This window comes from Galeopterus variegatus, unplaced genomic scaffold (genome assembly GCF_000696425.1).
Source record: "Galeopterus variegatus unplaced genomic scaffold, G_variegatus-3.0.2 Scaffold2136, whole genome shotgun sequence".
In the NCBI taxonomy this organism is placed as follows: Eukaryota; Metazoa; Chordata; class Mammalia; order Dermoptera; family Cynocephalidae; genus Galeopterus; species Galeopterus variegatus.
The window spans coordinates 51295-65183 of NW_007728247.1; the positions used below are offsets into that span (position 1 = coordinate 51295).

General features: G+C 43.5%; 1 protein-coding gene across 1 annotated transcript in view; it reads right to left on the bottom strand.

Moving 5' to 3' along the window:
• Nucleotides 1-6654: 6654 nt before the first annotated feature.
• The window catches only part of SYN3 (synapsin III), a 138262-nt gene continuing 131027 nt past the window's right edge, over nucleotides 6655-13889 (bottom strand). Inside the window, exons 9-10 of the mRNA XM_008580644.1 lie at nucleotides 10399-10684; nucleotides 6655-7903 (exon numbers count right to left, since the gene is read on the bottom strand). Of these exons, the coding sequence (XP_008578866.1) occupies nucleotides 7771-7903; nucleotides 10399-10684 (419 nt within the window). The 3' untranslated portion in view covers nucleotides 6655-7770. The remainder of the gene's footprint in view (nucleotides 7904-10398; nucleotides 10685-13889) is intronic.

Here is a 13889-nt window from a genome sequence, read left to right on the forward strand (position 1 = left end):
ATATTGAGTCTTCTTTTTCCATCACAGTGAAGAAAGTTCAGTCGGTAATATGATTTTTTAGATGCCATGCTATGTAAAGGATTGGGGCTATTGAATATTTTGTGAATATTTTGTGATATCTGAGCTACAGGACAGCCTTTTTAAAACAGGTGTTCACTAGATGCCATATGGCATTAATTGGGTTTGGCTAAAAGGGTCACTCTGAAGCTTTGATGGATCTAAACATATTCTGATTCTCCAATAGACTTCTTCATGTCCTTGTAGTGTTGGGTTGCATTATGTGATGTGTACATGTAGTGGGTATGGGAGGATGTAGTGATGACCAGAAGCACCAAATATTATAAAACAAAGAGTGTTCAGAATGCAGTCACTTTCGAATGGTCCTTGTGAGGTCCATGAATGGTGCTGGTGTCTGTGGATACAAGTGCTATATTCCAACCTCACCTTAGATTTACTGGCAGATGTTACAGGTCACTTATTTAGGATATTGGCAATGTGCCTTAAATCTAATGCAGACCTCTCACAATAGTTTTTATAAATGCTTAAAACAATCCTCAAAGTTTTTCCTCTTGAATAGCTAAATTTATAATTAGAAGCTTATAAAATCCTACATTCTTGTCTTTAGACTGAGACTGCTGAGCTTTATGTATTGCTGCTGTATAATGAGAGCGAGATTATGGTTTGGCATGATTTTCTATATCACCTTGATGTGTTGTAATGGAAGCAAGGTAGTTCAGAACGCCATGGCAAACATTTTAGTAAGGTACAATTCTACATCATTGCCTTGTAGCCTTAGAGACTTTCTATGACTCCTTATTTTCCCCTTTAGATATTTTTAACAAAAGGAGCTTGCACTCCCCCCCCACTCCCCCACACTCCCAGTTTATAAATGAGAGATACCAGTTTGGCATGGCTGGTAATCAAACCATGGGAGGTATCCTCTCTTTCCAACTTAAGATTTTGTGCAAAAATTCTGTCCTCTCTGACACTTGCTTGGCTCTTTGCAATTCCTTAGACCACTGCTTAGCTTAATATCTCTATAATTCTTTCTTACGCTGATGGAGATGGACATTCCTTCCTTCACTCCCTAAACTTTGGGGCACAGCACCAAGGCTTGCCTTTCTCCTACCCTGGGCAGTAGCTACCTAATTATAGAGCCTCAGAGATGAGCTGGGCAGGTCCCAGTTCTCTGCTATGCCATAAGCGTGGGTAATGCTCCTTTGGATAGTCTCCAGTTGACTGTAGAAGATCTGGAGTGGATAATATCGGGAAGTATTAGGTAAGTCACATAAAATAAAGATTTAATTTTAACTGACTATTAAATGTCTCCTGGGATTCCCCAATAGGTTATAGCAGTTAGTTCCTGCTATTCCATAACAAAACAGATAAAAATGTTGAGTGACAAAGAAATATTAACTTGCTTCTGTTTTAGACTCAATGAAAGACCGTGGAGAACAGACACTTAAAATATGAGAGTTTGGAAACTGAAATTAAGATTAGGAGGACCAATCAGTATAAAAATAATGAAAGGTATTTAGGATTTTAAAGGATTAAAATGCACGTACATACACACGTTATAGAAGGAATGTTTAGTTTTAGATTGGTACCCCTTAAAGGAATGCTTCACTAATTCTAAAAATATTTCACAGCCATTTTTGTCTTTTCCTTTTGGCTTGCCTTTTGAGGTCTGAGTACAAGGTCTAGATGTCCACGTCTCAACTCTTTCAGCTGTGTGTTTTGTATGTGGAAGCACAAGGGAGCCTCTGTGTCCTTTAGGCATTGTTTGATAAATGGACCAATTTGAGTTGCTTGTCTCTCAATCTTCCAATTTGTTTCCAACCAAACCAAAAGTGCCGGCTTCTATTAGAGTCTAAGTATTAGACCGAAACCCTTAATTTAATCAGTGACTACTTAGAAATCTAGGACAGCTTTTGACACTTGTCATTGTGGTTTAATAACCAGCCAGCTTGCCCTCTATTATAAAGAACATAAGATACATGTGAAAGTGCTGTTAGGCAATGGGCTATTTCTCTAGGGTAATTGTTACCACGTGTATCTACAGCACTGACTTAATAGTTTAACTCTTGACTCTAACCTGCATCCTTTCACCAAGTCTAAACATGTAAAACAGAATGAGCCACTAAGGCATTTTATGAAGTTGGATAAAGCACAAGAGATTAGTCTGCTCTCTGGCAATGGGAGAGCAGGGTCCTGAAAGAACAGTGTGTGCCTGTGGGGTGGTTTGAGCTGAGGCTGTGCTGTTTGCAAAGCTCTGCCATGTTCTCTTGTGTGGTGTATGGTTTGTGTGGTTCTCAAGTAGGCCACTTCCTTCTCTTGGTCCTGGGCCTTTGCTGTAAAGGTTTGGTAGTGCCCTGGTCTGCTCGCTACAGCCAATGTCAACACTCCCTGTCTCCCAGCCGTGGCAGCCTTGCAGTCACCCTACCTTCACATGGACCCGAGGAGCGTGCTCACCAGGGAGCAGTCTCATGTCCTCATGCTGCTTGCTCCCAGTCCTTTTCAGATTCAGTTTAGAAGAGGTCAATTTAGGTTAAAAGACTGCCATTATTTTCTTCAGTTTCTTTTCTCAATTACCACATTTTACTAATATCTCTGTTGGTTTGGTTCTGTTCCTCGGTGGGTGATGTCCTTAATTAATACTCTTAGAAAAACAGCCTTTTACTTTAGTCTTAGTACCTTGTTTACATTTTATTAATTTCATCGTTTTCTAGGAGGGCCAACCTGTAATATGTCCTGCACACCTACTGTGTGCTGAGCAGTGTGCTCTGTGCTTATTCGCATGGCTCATGCACCAAGTGTGATACCGTCACCAGCTTGCTCTCCCCTTGACTCCTTTCACAGGAAATGCAGGTGAGAATTTCCAGAAGGTAGTTGATGTTCAGTGTCATGGGGTTTGCTGCTATATTTGTTAACATGTGAGTGAAAACCCATCACCCTAAAGTTTTGGAAAGAGAGAACTAACTGCCCTGTCAGCAGGGATTGAACTTTAGGAGTGTGGTAATGAAGAGAACATAGGGAATTAATGGAAGAGAGAAAATATGTATATTCCATTGTCCTTGGAAAGGTGATTTTACATTTAACCTAAGTACAGTACCATTATCATGCTGGTAGGAGAAAGATCTGGAAGATATTTTCTCTGGCTGGTAGAGGTGTCCACTGAGGCTCTGTTTTTAAATTTCTATTCATTGTTCACAAATCAGTGGGTCTTTGTTGTGTTTCAGTTCCACCAAATCATCTTTGGAGGGGAAATACTAGCCTTTCTTTGGGTTAAAGTTGTGGAACAAAGCAAAAAACAAACCACCGTTCAGAATCTATATGTAGTGATTCCCTTTTCCCCTTCTTTTTGCTCTTTTCTATTTCAAAATGCCACAATCATTAAAGGTTAAATTTTTGGAAGGAACATGTGCTAGCCTGCATGAGTAAATAGTCTATTTTTGGGATCTGTGGTCTCCACAAAACCTATACATTCTTGTTGTCTATACTCATACACAGACCAATGGGGAAATTATTCTAATGTGTTCGTTATAAGCTAGTGCTATATCATGGATCTAGATATATCTGTACACATTTATAAAAATCAGGTTGCCTGGCCTGATTTGGAGTTTGAGAGGAATTTGTATTACTGTAGTTAGAGTATCTGGGAGATACTATTTGAGTGCTGAGATGTTTCTAGAGACAAGGGACAGAATATAGGACAGTGGGAGAATTTAGGTCATGTGATCATTGTTTATGGAGCCACTAGTTTTGCTCACCAAAGGAGCGGGTCCCTAGCTGTACTGGTGACTGCAACGCGTCTATACTGTTTTTCATACAGTGGCTTTCCCACACAGCTCAGCTCAGGGCTGCTGTCCAACTTCAGTATGCATTCAAAACACTTGGGGAGATTGACAAAGATGCAGGTTCTGGGCCCTATGACCAGAAATCCTGACTCCTTTGGTCTGAAATGAAGCTTCATCTGCCTTTGTGACTAGCTCTGAACTTGGCCATGGCCCACATTTGAGAAACTTCATCCATGCTATTACCACTTAGTTGTATTTTTGAGCTGTGTTTTATTACTAAGTGAGAATTGCGTGAGATTGTTGTGGAAGAGTGACCATTGCCACAGTTATTTTCCTGTGTTCTTAATCTCCTAAAACATGTGGACTTTGTGGTGCTACACCCAGCCCTACAAGTTCTCTCACCTTTTTACTCAGAATATAGCACAGCATTATTTCCTTGAAAGATCTACCCTTGAGTAATGGGAATATTTTTTTGAAGTGGTAGAAACCAAACTTCAAATCCTATAACTTTCTGTGCTTGAATTTTACATTTAGCTCCTAGGGACAGAGTCCCCAGGTCCTTTTACTGGGGCAACTGCAACTGCCATTGTCAGGAGAGAAGGGAGGGGCCCAGGAACCTTCAGGTTGGTGAAGCTGGTACTTTTGTTCCCTCAATATGTGACTTGTACTAGTGACCCCTGGCTTCTCAGGGTCAGGTGGGGAAGCAGGTCTTCAGAGACCCCCTAGAGAGAGAACTATGAACTGAAAATTAGGTGATTAGATTTTAAGATGTACACTTGTCGATTCCCAGTGTTTATCTGGGCATAGAGAGAGAGAGAGAGAGAGAGAGAGAGAGAGAGAGAGAGAGTGTGTGTGTGTGTGTGTGTGTGTGTGTGTGTGTGTGTGTAGAATCCTTGCCTGGGGTGTCTAATCACCAAACAATACTTACACTCTCTTCTCTTAAATTTCTTTTAACAGAATAGCTTTAAAAGGTATCTGCATTTGGGCCGGCCCGGTGGCGCACTGGATAAGTGCACCGCTTGGGAAGTGTGGCGGCGCTCCCGCCCGAGGGGTCGGATCCCACATACAGACCGGTTCCCGCTCACTGGCTGAGCGAGGCACGGGAGCAACACCGAGGGTTGCGGTCCCGTTGCCGGTCCCTGGTCCGGTACGGGGGCAACACTGAGGGTTGCGATCCGTTGCCGGACACGGAAAAAGACAAAAAGACAAAAAAAAAAAAAGGTATCTGCATTTGGGCCGGCCCGGTGGCGCACTGGATAAGTGCACCGCTTGAGAAGTGTGGCGGCGCTCCCGCCCGAGGGGTCGGATCCCACATACAGACCGGTTCCCGCTCACTGGCTGAGCGAGGCACGGGAGCAACACCGAGGGTTGCGGTCCCGTTGCCGGTCCCTGGTCCGGTACGGGGGCAACACTGAGGGTTGCGATCCGTTGCCGGACACGGAAAAAGACAAAAAGACAAAAAAAAAAAAAAAGGTATCTGCATTTGACATTTCAAATTTCACCTCCATGTCTTCTTTCCTTCTGCCCCACCTGGCTCTCGTCAGAAGTTGCTAGTAGCAAAAGGAGGAAGAAGCAATGGTCTATGGAATTAGAAACTGTTCTGTTCCCTATGCTCAAATGAGCTCCCCAAAGTATGGCTGTGGGGGTGTTGACCCAAGGCCTCACCTCCACCCACGCTGGCCGTCTAGCAGAATGTGTTGAGCGTGATGCCCGCAAAGCAGCAGCAGCTCCACGTCTGACCATCCATGGGCCACCAGAGCTGCCTCTAGGAAGCATCAGCAGCTCCTGGCCAGCCTAGTGCTGTTGCATTGGACACGCTGAGCAAAATGGAGGGAGGAGTGTCACTGGGCAGAGTGAGCTCTAGACATGCCAGCAAGGACTGTCCCATAGGCACTGAGTCAACAGAGCACAGAGACAGAATGAGACAGAATGAGATAGAAGAGTGGTGGGTTTTGGGTACTGGAAGGAGTACCAGGCCCTCACCAGTTCACCCCTCACTTCATACAATGGCCATTTTATTTGCTGATGATATTGGTCAATGCCAGTCAGGCTTAAGCCCACCAGTCTCCAGCCCAGATTATGACTCCCAATGGTTACTGGTAACTGGACCTATCTGATATTTCTTATGCCAGGGCTGCTACTTATTACTGAATCCAAGACCAGCGGTCCTGAATAAGAGGAGAGAGAGGATTTCTGAAGTAGCCCGAGCTTTCTTGCTCTTACTACTGACCTGATCATGAGGGAGAGAAGAGGAGGACAAGGTAGAAGAAGATGACCCTGAGGGCCAAGTGGCTGTCTGACATCCAGGCACAAGGCTGGTACTTTTGATACTGAGCCAATCTCCAGCCAATAGCCTGTTGAAAGCTAGCTAGAAGGTGGGATCTTCTAAGGTCAAGGGCTCTACATGACCCAGTGCACAGAGGGAGAGGGTCTCTGGCCTTGTCCTCACCACTCCAGTCTGGCTTTAGAGGACCAAAAAGGTGGTGACTGCTTTTAGCTCTGGGAACCTGGACAGATCTCAGCTAGTTACCAAGCAGTATCATTTGGGCATAACTAGAAGCTGCTCCAGGCCAAGGACACTTTTAGTTTTTACCTCCCTCTCTGCCTTTTCTGTCAACAGTGAGGAGAAGACATATCTCAAGTTTCAAAGTGGGCTGTAAGGAGATAATATGGCTATGTTCTAATATCCTGGGCTCTTTTCGGGACCAGGAGGCTGCTTCTGGCACCTACAATGTTTCTAGCACCAAGTGCTTGGTGATTTGGGACACTCTTAAACTCCATCCACCCATGGGAGGCAGTCTAGGCTTTCTAGAGGAAAGAGCACAGGGAAGGGAGTAAAGACAACTTTTTCCAGCTCTGTAGTTAACTTGTTTAGTAAATTTGGGTTAAAGTTAAAGCCGATTTATTTCCTGCAGGAATTACAAAACCTTTGACATGTATACTATGCATCTCCAGAAAAGAAATATTAAGTGTTTCCTAAACATATTTGACAGTGGGATCCTTTTGAAGTTGAGTAACCTACCAATGCCTTGCTATACAGTTGTGAAATGCTGTATGAGAAGCTTCTATCATTGTGCTTTCTGATCCTGTATCATTGACCTGTTGATTCTGTCTGGTTCCTGATATATCCTTGCGAAAGAAACAACATTCCTGATGGCAGGTCAGAGAGAACAAACTGTGGTGTAACACAGAATGGGTGCAGAAGCAGCCTCTTTCTCCTCTGGGAACCAGTAATGATTCCTGCGAGAACCGGTGGTCTCTTCTCACTGTCCAATTAAGGATAACGCTTTGGGCATGAATTGCATTACAAGGGTTTCCCCTCTGTTTCTGTGGTGTTCTCAAAAGTCCCAGTCGTCACACTAGGACTGGTTTCTTTCCATTGTCCTTAAGATCCCACTGGTGGCCAGATGTGATGGGGCCTTTGCCTGGCTGGTCTGAGAGGAGGTCTAGAGCGTGGATGGAAACTAGCTTGGGTAGGTGGTAAGTTTCCCTGGCTGGGCTTTTCTCTTGTTTACGAAACACCATTAAAAGATTATTGCCTCCTATGTTGATGAGGTCTGATTACAGTGTCTGCATTTGATGGAGGCGGGGCAAAGCCGAGAGGGAGCCTCTGCTCAAAGACAAGCAAAATGCTGACAAGAAATATGAAAACAGCCTCACCCCGACATCTCATTTGGTTATCTGAGGCAGGGAGCAAGTATGTGGGTGGGCAAAGTGATGGGATGCCCATTTTCAAGGCCCTTTGTGAAAAACCGGGAGGATCTCAAAGGCCTAGCACTCAGTCAGACAACGTTGGAATGTCATGGAAAAGGAAAATGGGAACACAGAGATAATCAGTTCCTGGATCAAAGGCATTTAGAAAGTATGTTCTCAGGCCTGCCATTCTGTTTCCATCAGGAACCAAGGCCGAGATGGAAGATGAGGCAGGAGAGGGGCGAGTGTAACAGAGCACTCCTCCCCGGCCCATGTAGGGTTAGTCAGAGAACAGGCTGGCGAAGGACTTCCTCAGGTTGCGGATGGTTTCGGCCTTGGCCTCGTCTTCACTTGGGGTCCCACGCTGGGAGGTGTCAGATGTGCTGAGGCTGTTAGTCAGGGACTGAGATTTGCTGAAACAGAAAAGCAAGGGAGTTGGGAGACAAGGCCAGGTCTCCCTGAGAAATGGGTCTCGGGCTTGCCTGGAAGCCAGATGGGTGAGTCTGATCATCCCAACCATAGGAAGACCAGAAACCAGGCATTCCAGTGCTGGTGTGGTGGTAGGTACATTACGCACATAATTCAATCTGCAAGGTGGTTATTGTTATCCTCATTTTTTTAGATATAGAAATTGGGGCTTGTGGAGTCAAGTAATGGGGGACCACCCCAAGCTCACATTCTTTCCACTACACCAGGCTGTCCAGGCAGCAGGCTTCATTAGAGAGTATCTTGACCACTGTCCTGCCTGTGTGTACAAACCTGCTTTGTAAACTCATGTGCTGTATCAACATCAGGTTACAGTTACTCCCACTATACTATCCAGCCGTAGTTTGGGAATCAGAAGGCCTGTGCTCTAGACTCCTCCCTGTCATTTGATGTTAAGGCCTTGGGCAAGTAACTTGCCTTCTCAGGGCCTCCTTTACCTCATCTGTAAAAGACCCTTAGGCCTCTTCTAGCTCTGACATTCTGAGCTTCAATTCCTACCTCTTCCCTAAATCCTCTATTGCCAGTCCCCTCCCTGCCCCCTCCTCCCCATTTTGGAATTCTCATGGTGCCAGATGTTTGGACCACAGTGTACCATTTTCTGAGTGCTTCACAAGGGCCCACCTGTGGCAGCTACTTGCTGAGCACTTCCTTTGTGCCAGGCCTAGTGCTAGGTGATGGGGTGTAGAGATGGAAACAATTCAGGCCCTGCCCTCAAGAGGCTCCCAGTCTAGCAGAGCTGACAGACATAGGAAGGGATGATTTAAACAAGTCACAAGTTTAAGAGATCTGCACATGGTCTGGCCATCATAGTAAAAGAGACTATACAGTGGAGTACTATACAGCTGTGGAAAAGGAGAAAATTTCAATGAACCGGGTAAAGAAGAGCTCCAGGATTTATTGTTAAACATAAAAAGAAAGGAGAAGAATGGTGAGGATAGTGATTACTACCATTTATGTAAGGAAGTGGGGGAGGGGATCAGAAGGTGTATTTTTATATTTATACAAGGAAACACTGGAAAGATACACAAGGAAGTATTAAAAGTGGTCATCTTTAGGGAACGGGGAGCAAAGCATAGGATAGGAATGGTGTGGGAATGAGGCTTTTCAATGTAGATCTTTGATATTGTTGGTATCTTTTAGATCTTTGAACCAAATGAATATATTACTTATTCAAGAAAATCATAATTAGCTTGATCCCTAGACTGGATGTCTTGTGTTCAATCCCAGCTCTTCTACTTACTAAGAGTGGAAACTTTGGCAAGTTACTTAATCTTTCTCTGTTTATTCATCTGTACAATGGGGATAATAACAGTTATGCCTAAGCTTATCAGAACTTAAAAAAAAACCCAACTAGGTAAAGGGCTTGGTACATAGTAAGTAGACAATAGATGTCAGCTGTGAAACTATGATTATCAATATTAGTGTCTGGAGATGAGGGAAGATAGGAGCTTCCTGAAGAAAACACATTTGGGATCTCTCTTTCTGACCTCAAATCAGGAGGTGGACCTCAGAGGAAACAGGATGCGTATGTGTATTGTGATAGATTGTTTACACAAATAACCACAGCAATTCCTCCTGTCCTGAAGTCTACCCTTTTGCAATGTGACTTTGTGGCACCTCTCATCAAGAGTCTATTTTCCCACCTCTTGAATGTGGGCTTGGCCATGTGACTTGCTTTGATGAAAAGTATGTGATGAAATAACACTGTGCAGCTTCCAAGGCTAGGCCTCAAGAAGCCTTGAAACTTCTACTTTTGCCCTTTAGGAAAGCAGTTCTACCAAGTGAGAAAGCTTGACTTAGCCTTGGGGGGGATGAGACCCCATGGAAAGAGAGGCCCAGCTGACAGCCAGTACCAACAACCAGACGTGTGCGTGAGGCCCTCTTGGGCATCCAGTCCCAGTGAAGCTGACTGCAGCCATGTGAGTGATCCCAGGAGAGTAGGGTTGCCAGATTTAGCAAATAAAAATATAGCACCCAGTTAAATTTGAATTTCATATGAAAAACAAATATATTTTTTTTGTGTAAGTGTATCCTATGCAATATTTGGGGGCATACTTATACTCAAAATCATCCATTGATTATCTGAAATTTATATCTGAGCAGCCTATATTTTATCTGGCAACTCTGCAGGAGAACCTTTCGGCTGAGCTAAACTCAGAATAAACTGCTGAGCCGAAAAATTATGAACAAATAAATGTTTGGTTTCTTCAGCCACTAAGTTTTGGGGTGGTTTGTTATGCAATTTCATCCATCTGGGCCCTGCCCCACAAATTTCATCCTCCAGACCTGTTTCTTCCTATTTAAAGTCTAGGCGAGGCCGCATTGGGTCTTTCTCTGTCTCTGAGTTTCTGACCCTGAATCAGCCCATTTTGCCCACACCCCAACTCCACCCTCTACCCTTTCCAATTCCCAAAACACTTACTTGAGATGGGGATGGGGTGGTGCTGGCTTCTTGGACTCTTCACCCTGTTGGGAGGTGCTGCGGCCCTGCACAGGGGGCCGGGGCTGTGAGGTGATGCCCGGCTTGGAGGCCTGGTTTGGGGAGCTGCCACTGGATGCCCGGGATAGCTGAGGAGAGCCTGGAGACCTCTGCTGCTGTGGAGATCCCAACTGGGGGCTCAGGGGCTGCTGGCCTTGTGGTGAGAGCCTCTGTTGGGAGGGGCTTCCAGATCTTGGGGGCTGAGGAGGCTGAGCTTGGCGAGGGGCCCCTACAGAGCCAAAAATAAAAAGGTTAAGTTCAAATTTTTTCTTAGGAAAATATGGTCATGCACAAATAATGTTGCTTCAAGGATGTTCAGTATGGTATTTTTTATAAGAGTGAAAAGTTGAAAATAACAGATGCCTAGTCATAGGGAAGTGATTAGGAACATAAAGGTACATCTGTATAATGGAACATGCTGTGATTATTACATATAATGTGGCAGAATAATATTACATGACATAGGATATTGTTGATAATATATGCTAAATATATACTGCTAAACAAAAAAAGCGATTCATAAAACAGTACATATGATTTTATTCCATTTTTGCACATACTTGTATGTATAGAGCTATGTAAAAAAGAAAGACTGGAAGCTTGTACACTAAAACCAGTGTGTCTCCAACTTTAATGTGCATATGAATCACTGGGGGCTCTTGTCGAAATAAAGATTCTGCTACAGCAGGTCTGGGGTGGTGTTATGGGCTGAACAGTGTCTCCACTGAATTCATATGTTGAAGCCCTAAACTTCAATGTGACTGTATTTGGAGACAGGGTTTTTAAGGAAGTAATTAAGGTTAAATGAGGTCATGAGGATGGGCCTTAATCTGATAGGACTGGTGTCCTTATAAGAAGAGGAAAAGACATCAAGAGTGTGTGTGCACCTGTGCACAGAGGAGAGGCTGTGTGACACAGAGAGAAGACTGTCATCTGCAAGCCAAGAAGAAAAGCTGTACCAAAAACCAACCCTGCTGGCACCTTGATCTTGGACTTCCAGCCTCCGGAACTGTGAGAACATAAATTCTGTTTTTTAAGCCCCTTGTCTATGGTATTTTGTTATTGAGGCAGCTTGAGCAGGCTAATACGGTCTGGGTCTATGATTCTGTATTTCTAACAAATTCCCAGGGGATGCTACAATTTGCTATACATTGAGTAACAAGGCACTAAATAATGATTATGAAAGTGGTAGAATTGAGGGATTTTAGTTCTCTTCTTTTTGTTCTTTTTATTCACTGAGATTTTCCACACTGAAGATGTATTACTTTGGAAATAATGAAAAGGATTATTCCTTACTTTTTGGGTTGCTCTCTACCCTGTTCTAAGAACTTTCAGAAGCAACATATCATTCGCTTTAGAGAGGCTGGTAGGGAAGATACCATTCTCATCATGTAGAGGTGGAAACTGAGACTTATTAAGGTTTTCAAACTAGAAGGGGAGCCACATAAAGCTCACAAAGGACTTTGGCTTCTCCCCGTCAATGCAGAGCACACAGGCTTTCAAACAAAGGTGCATCAAAAGCTTTGGGACGTTTTAGCTACCCAGAAATGGCTTTGAGTGAATTCCAAGGTCCCAAGCAAGCAAGGTGCACTCTCCCCACCCTCAAATCCTGGGTTTCAGGACTGCTGATTGTGAATAGTATTGTGCCAAAGCAGACTGGCTGCTTGCTAGTCTCTTCTCCCCAGACATGTCTGCAACTGGGAGAGTGGGGATGCACCGTTTTCTTGCCATGCTCTCTTGAGAGCACTTTAGGTAGGTTAGGAGACTGAGAATTAAAAGGTGCTGGAACCTATCTCTGTAACTTTAACGAGCTTGAACTTATTTGAGCTTAACAAGTCTATTGAGCACCTATTATGTACCCAGCCTTGGGCTGGGCACCTCACAACAGTTCGGTGGGTTAGGCATTTTTATCATCCCCATTTTCATAAAGAAACTGAGTCCCAGACAACTTGCTCAAGGTATCACATCTAATAAGAGGAAGTGCCAGGGTTCAAACCTAGGTCTCTGATTCAAAAGCTCTATTTTTCCTTCCTTCCTTCCTCTCTCCCTCTCCCCGCGCCCCTCTTGACTGCCCTGAGTCCTCATACTATCTTTGTGTGAATTAGGAAAAGGTGGCTTCCTGCAGTGGAAGCAGCTCTGAGCCAGGTGCAAAGGGAGCAAGAACTAGATTTCAGGCAACTTCTGCCATCTTAGACCTCGTGTCAGCTGGGCAAATTTGCAGAGGATGTGATTTGTATGTCTGGTGGCCTTGATGCCACACTGGCACCAGGAGCCCCAGATCCTGACTCAAGTCTTGCTATTAACGTGCTGTATGACTGTGGGCAAGTCACTTCTCCTCTCTGGGCTTCTGGGCCTTGTTTGTAAAATGAGGTTGTTGGATTATATGCCAAACATCCCTCCCTATTTGAACATTTTTGTGAGCCTGTGGAACACTTTCTAAGCTGGATTCAGTCTCAGCACTAGTTTAGCAACTGATTGCACATGGCTTTGATTCATTACCTGTTTTATGGCTGTATGTCCCAGTGGATAGGAGGACCCATTGATCTCAAACTCAAGCACCTACAGGGCCAGGCAGGTATGTGAATAAACGAAGCAGCCATGTGTAAGAAAAATAATGTGGCTTTAAACTTTTTTTCCACTTGAGATAAAAGCATAGTTTATAGAACTATTTCTCTAAAGAAGTGCAAGCATAAAGAAAATAGCAATTGGCACTCTCTGCTCTCTGTCATCAAGAGAAGCTGGAAATCTAGATGCTTAAGTAAAACCTCCTGATTTTTAAATGTTGGTAACTTTTTTTGTTTTCTAAACCTACTGCAGGTCAAATAAAACGTTTGTTTTCTACTTTTATCTTAAGTCCACCCACCTCCCCATCCCTGGGTTGATAATATCTTGGAAAATCTGGATACTCATTCAATAATTCATTAACTATTTGCTGAGTACCTATTATAACACCTGGGAGTTGTCAAGAGACACTACAGTTATTTCTTTCAGTTTCTTGGCAGAGGAAACAATTTAGTATTTTTTATTTGAACGCATACAAAAAATATTAGTTTATATATAGAAAGTATTTACCTAAGCACAGGATTGGTGCTAAAAAATGAAGTTTATTAAAAGAAAATTTCACCTTGACTGAGTTGAACAATGAATTCAAAACAAGTTAACAATGCATCCTTGTTATTTGGGGAACTCAAAGTGTTATTTTGAAACTTGCCTTGTTTTTAATCTGACTGTTAATTCACTGGGCCTTTTACTTAATTACTCTAATTGGTTTAAAACGGATTGTTTTTCAACTCACTAAAAGCATTTTTAGCCTCATGTCCCTTAAAATAATATCTTTTTATCAAGCATATTTCTGCTCTGGGCCAGAGAGGAAATCAGAATACAGTAGTTCTCTGTTTTTTTTTTTTTTTTTTTTTTTTTTTTTTTTTTTTTTT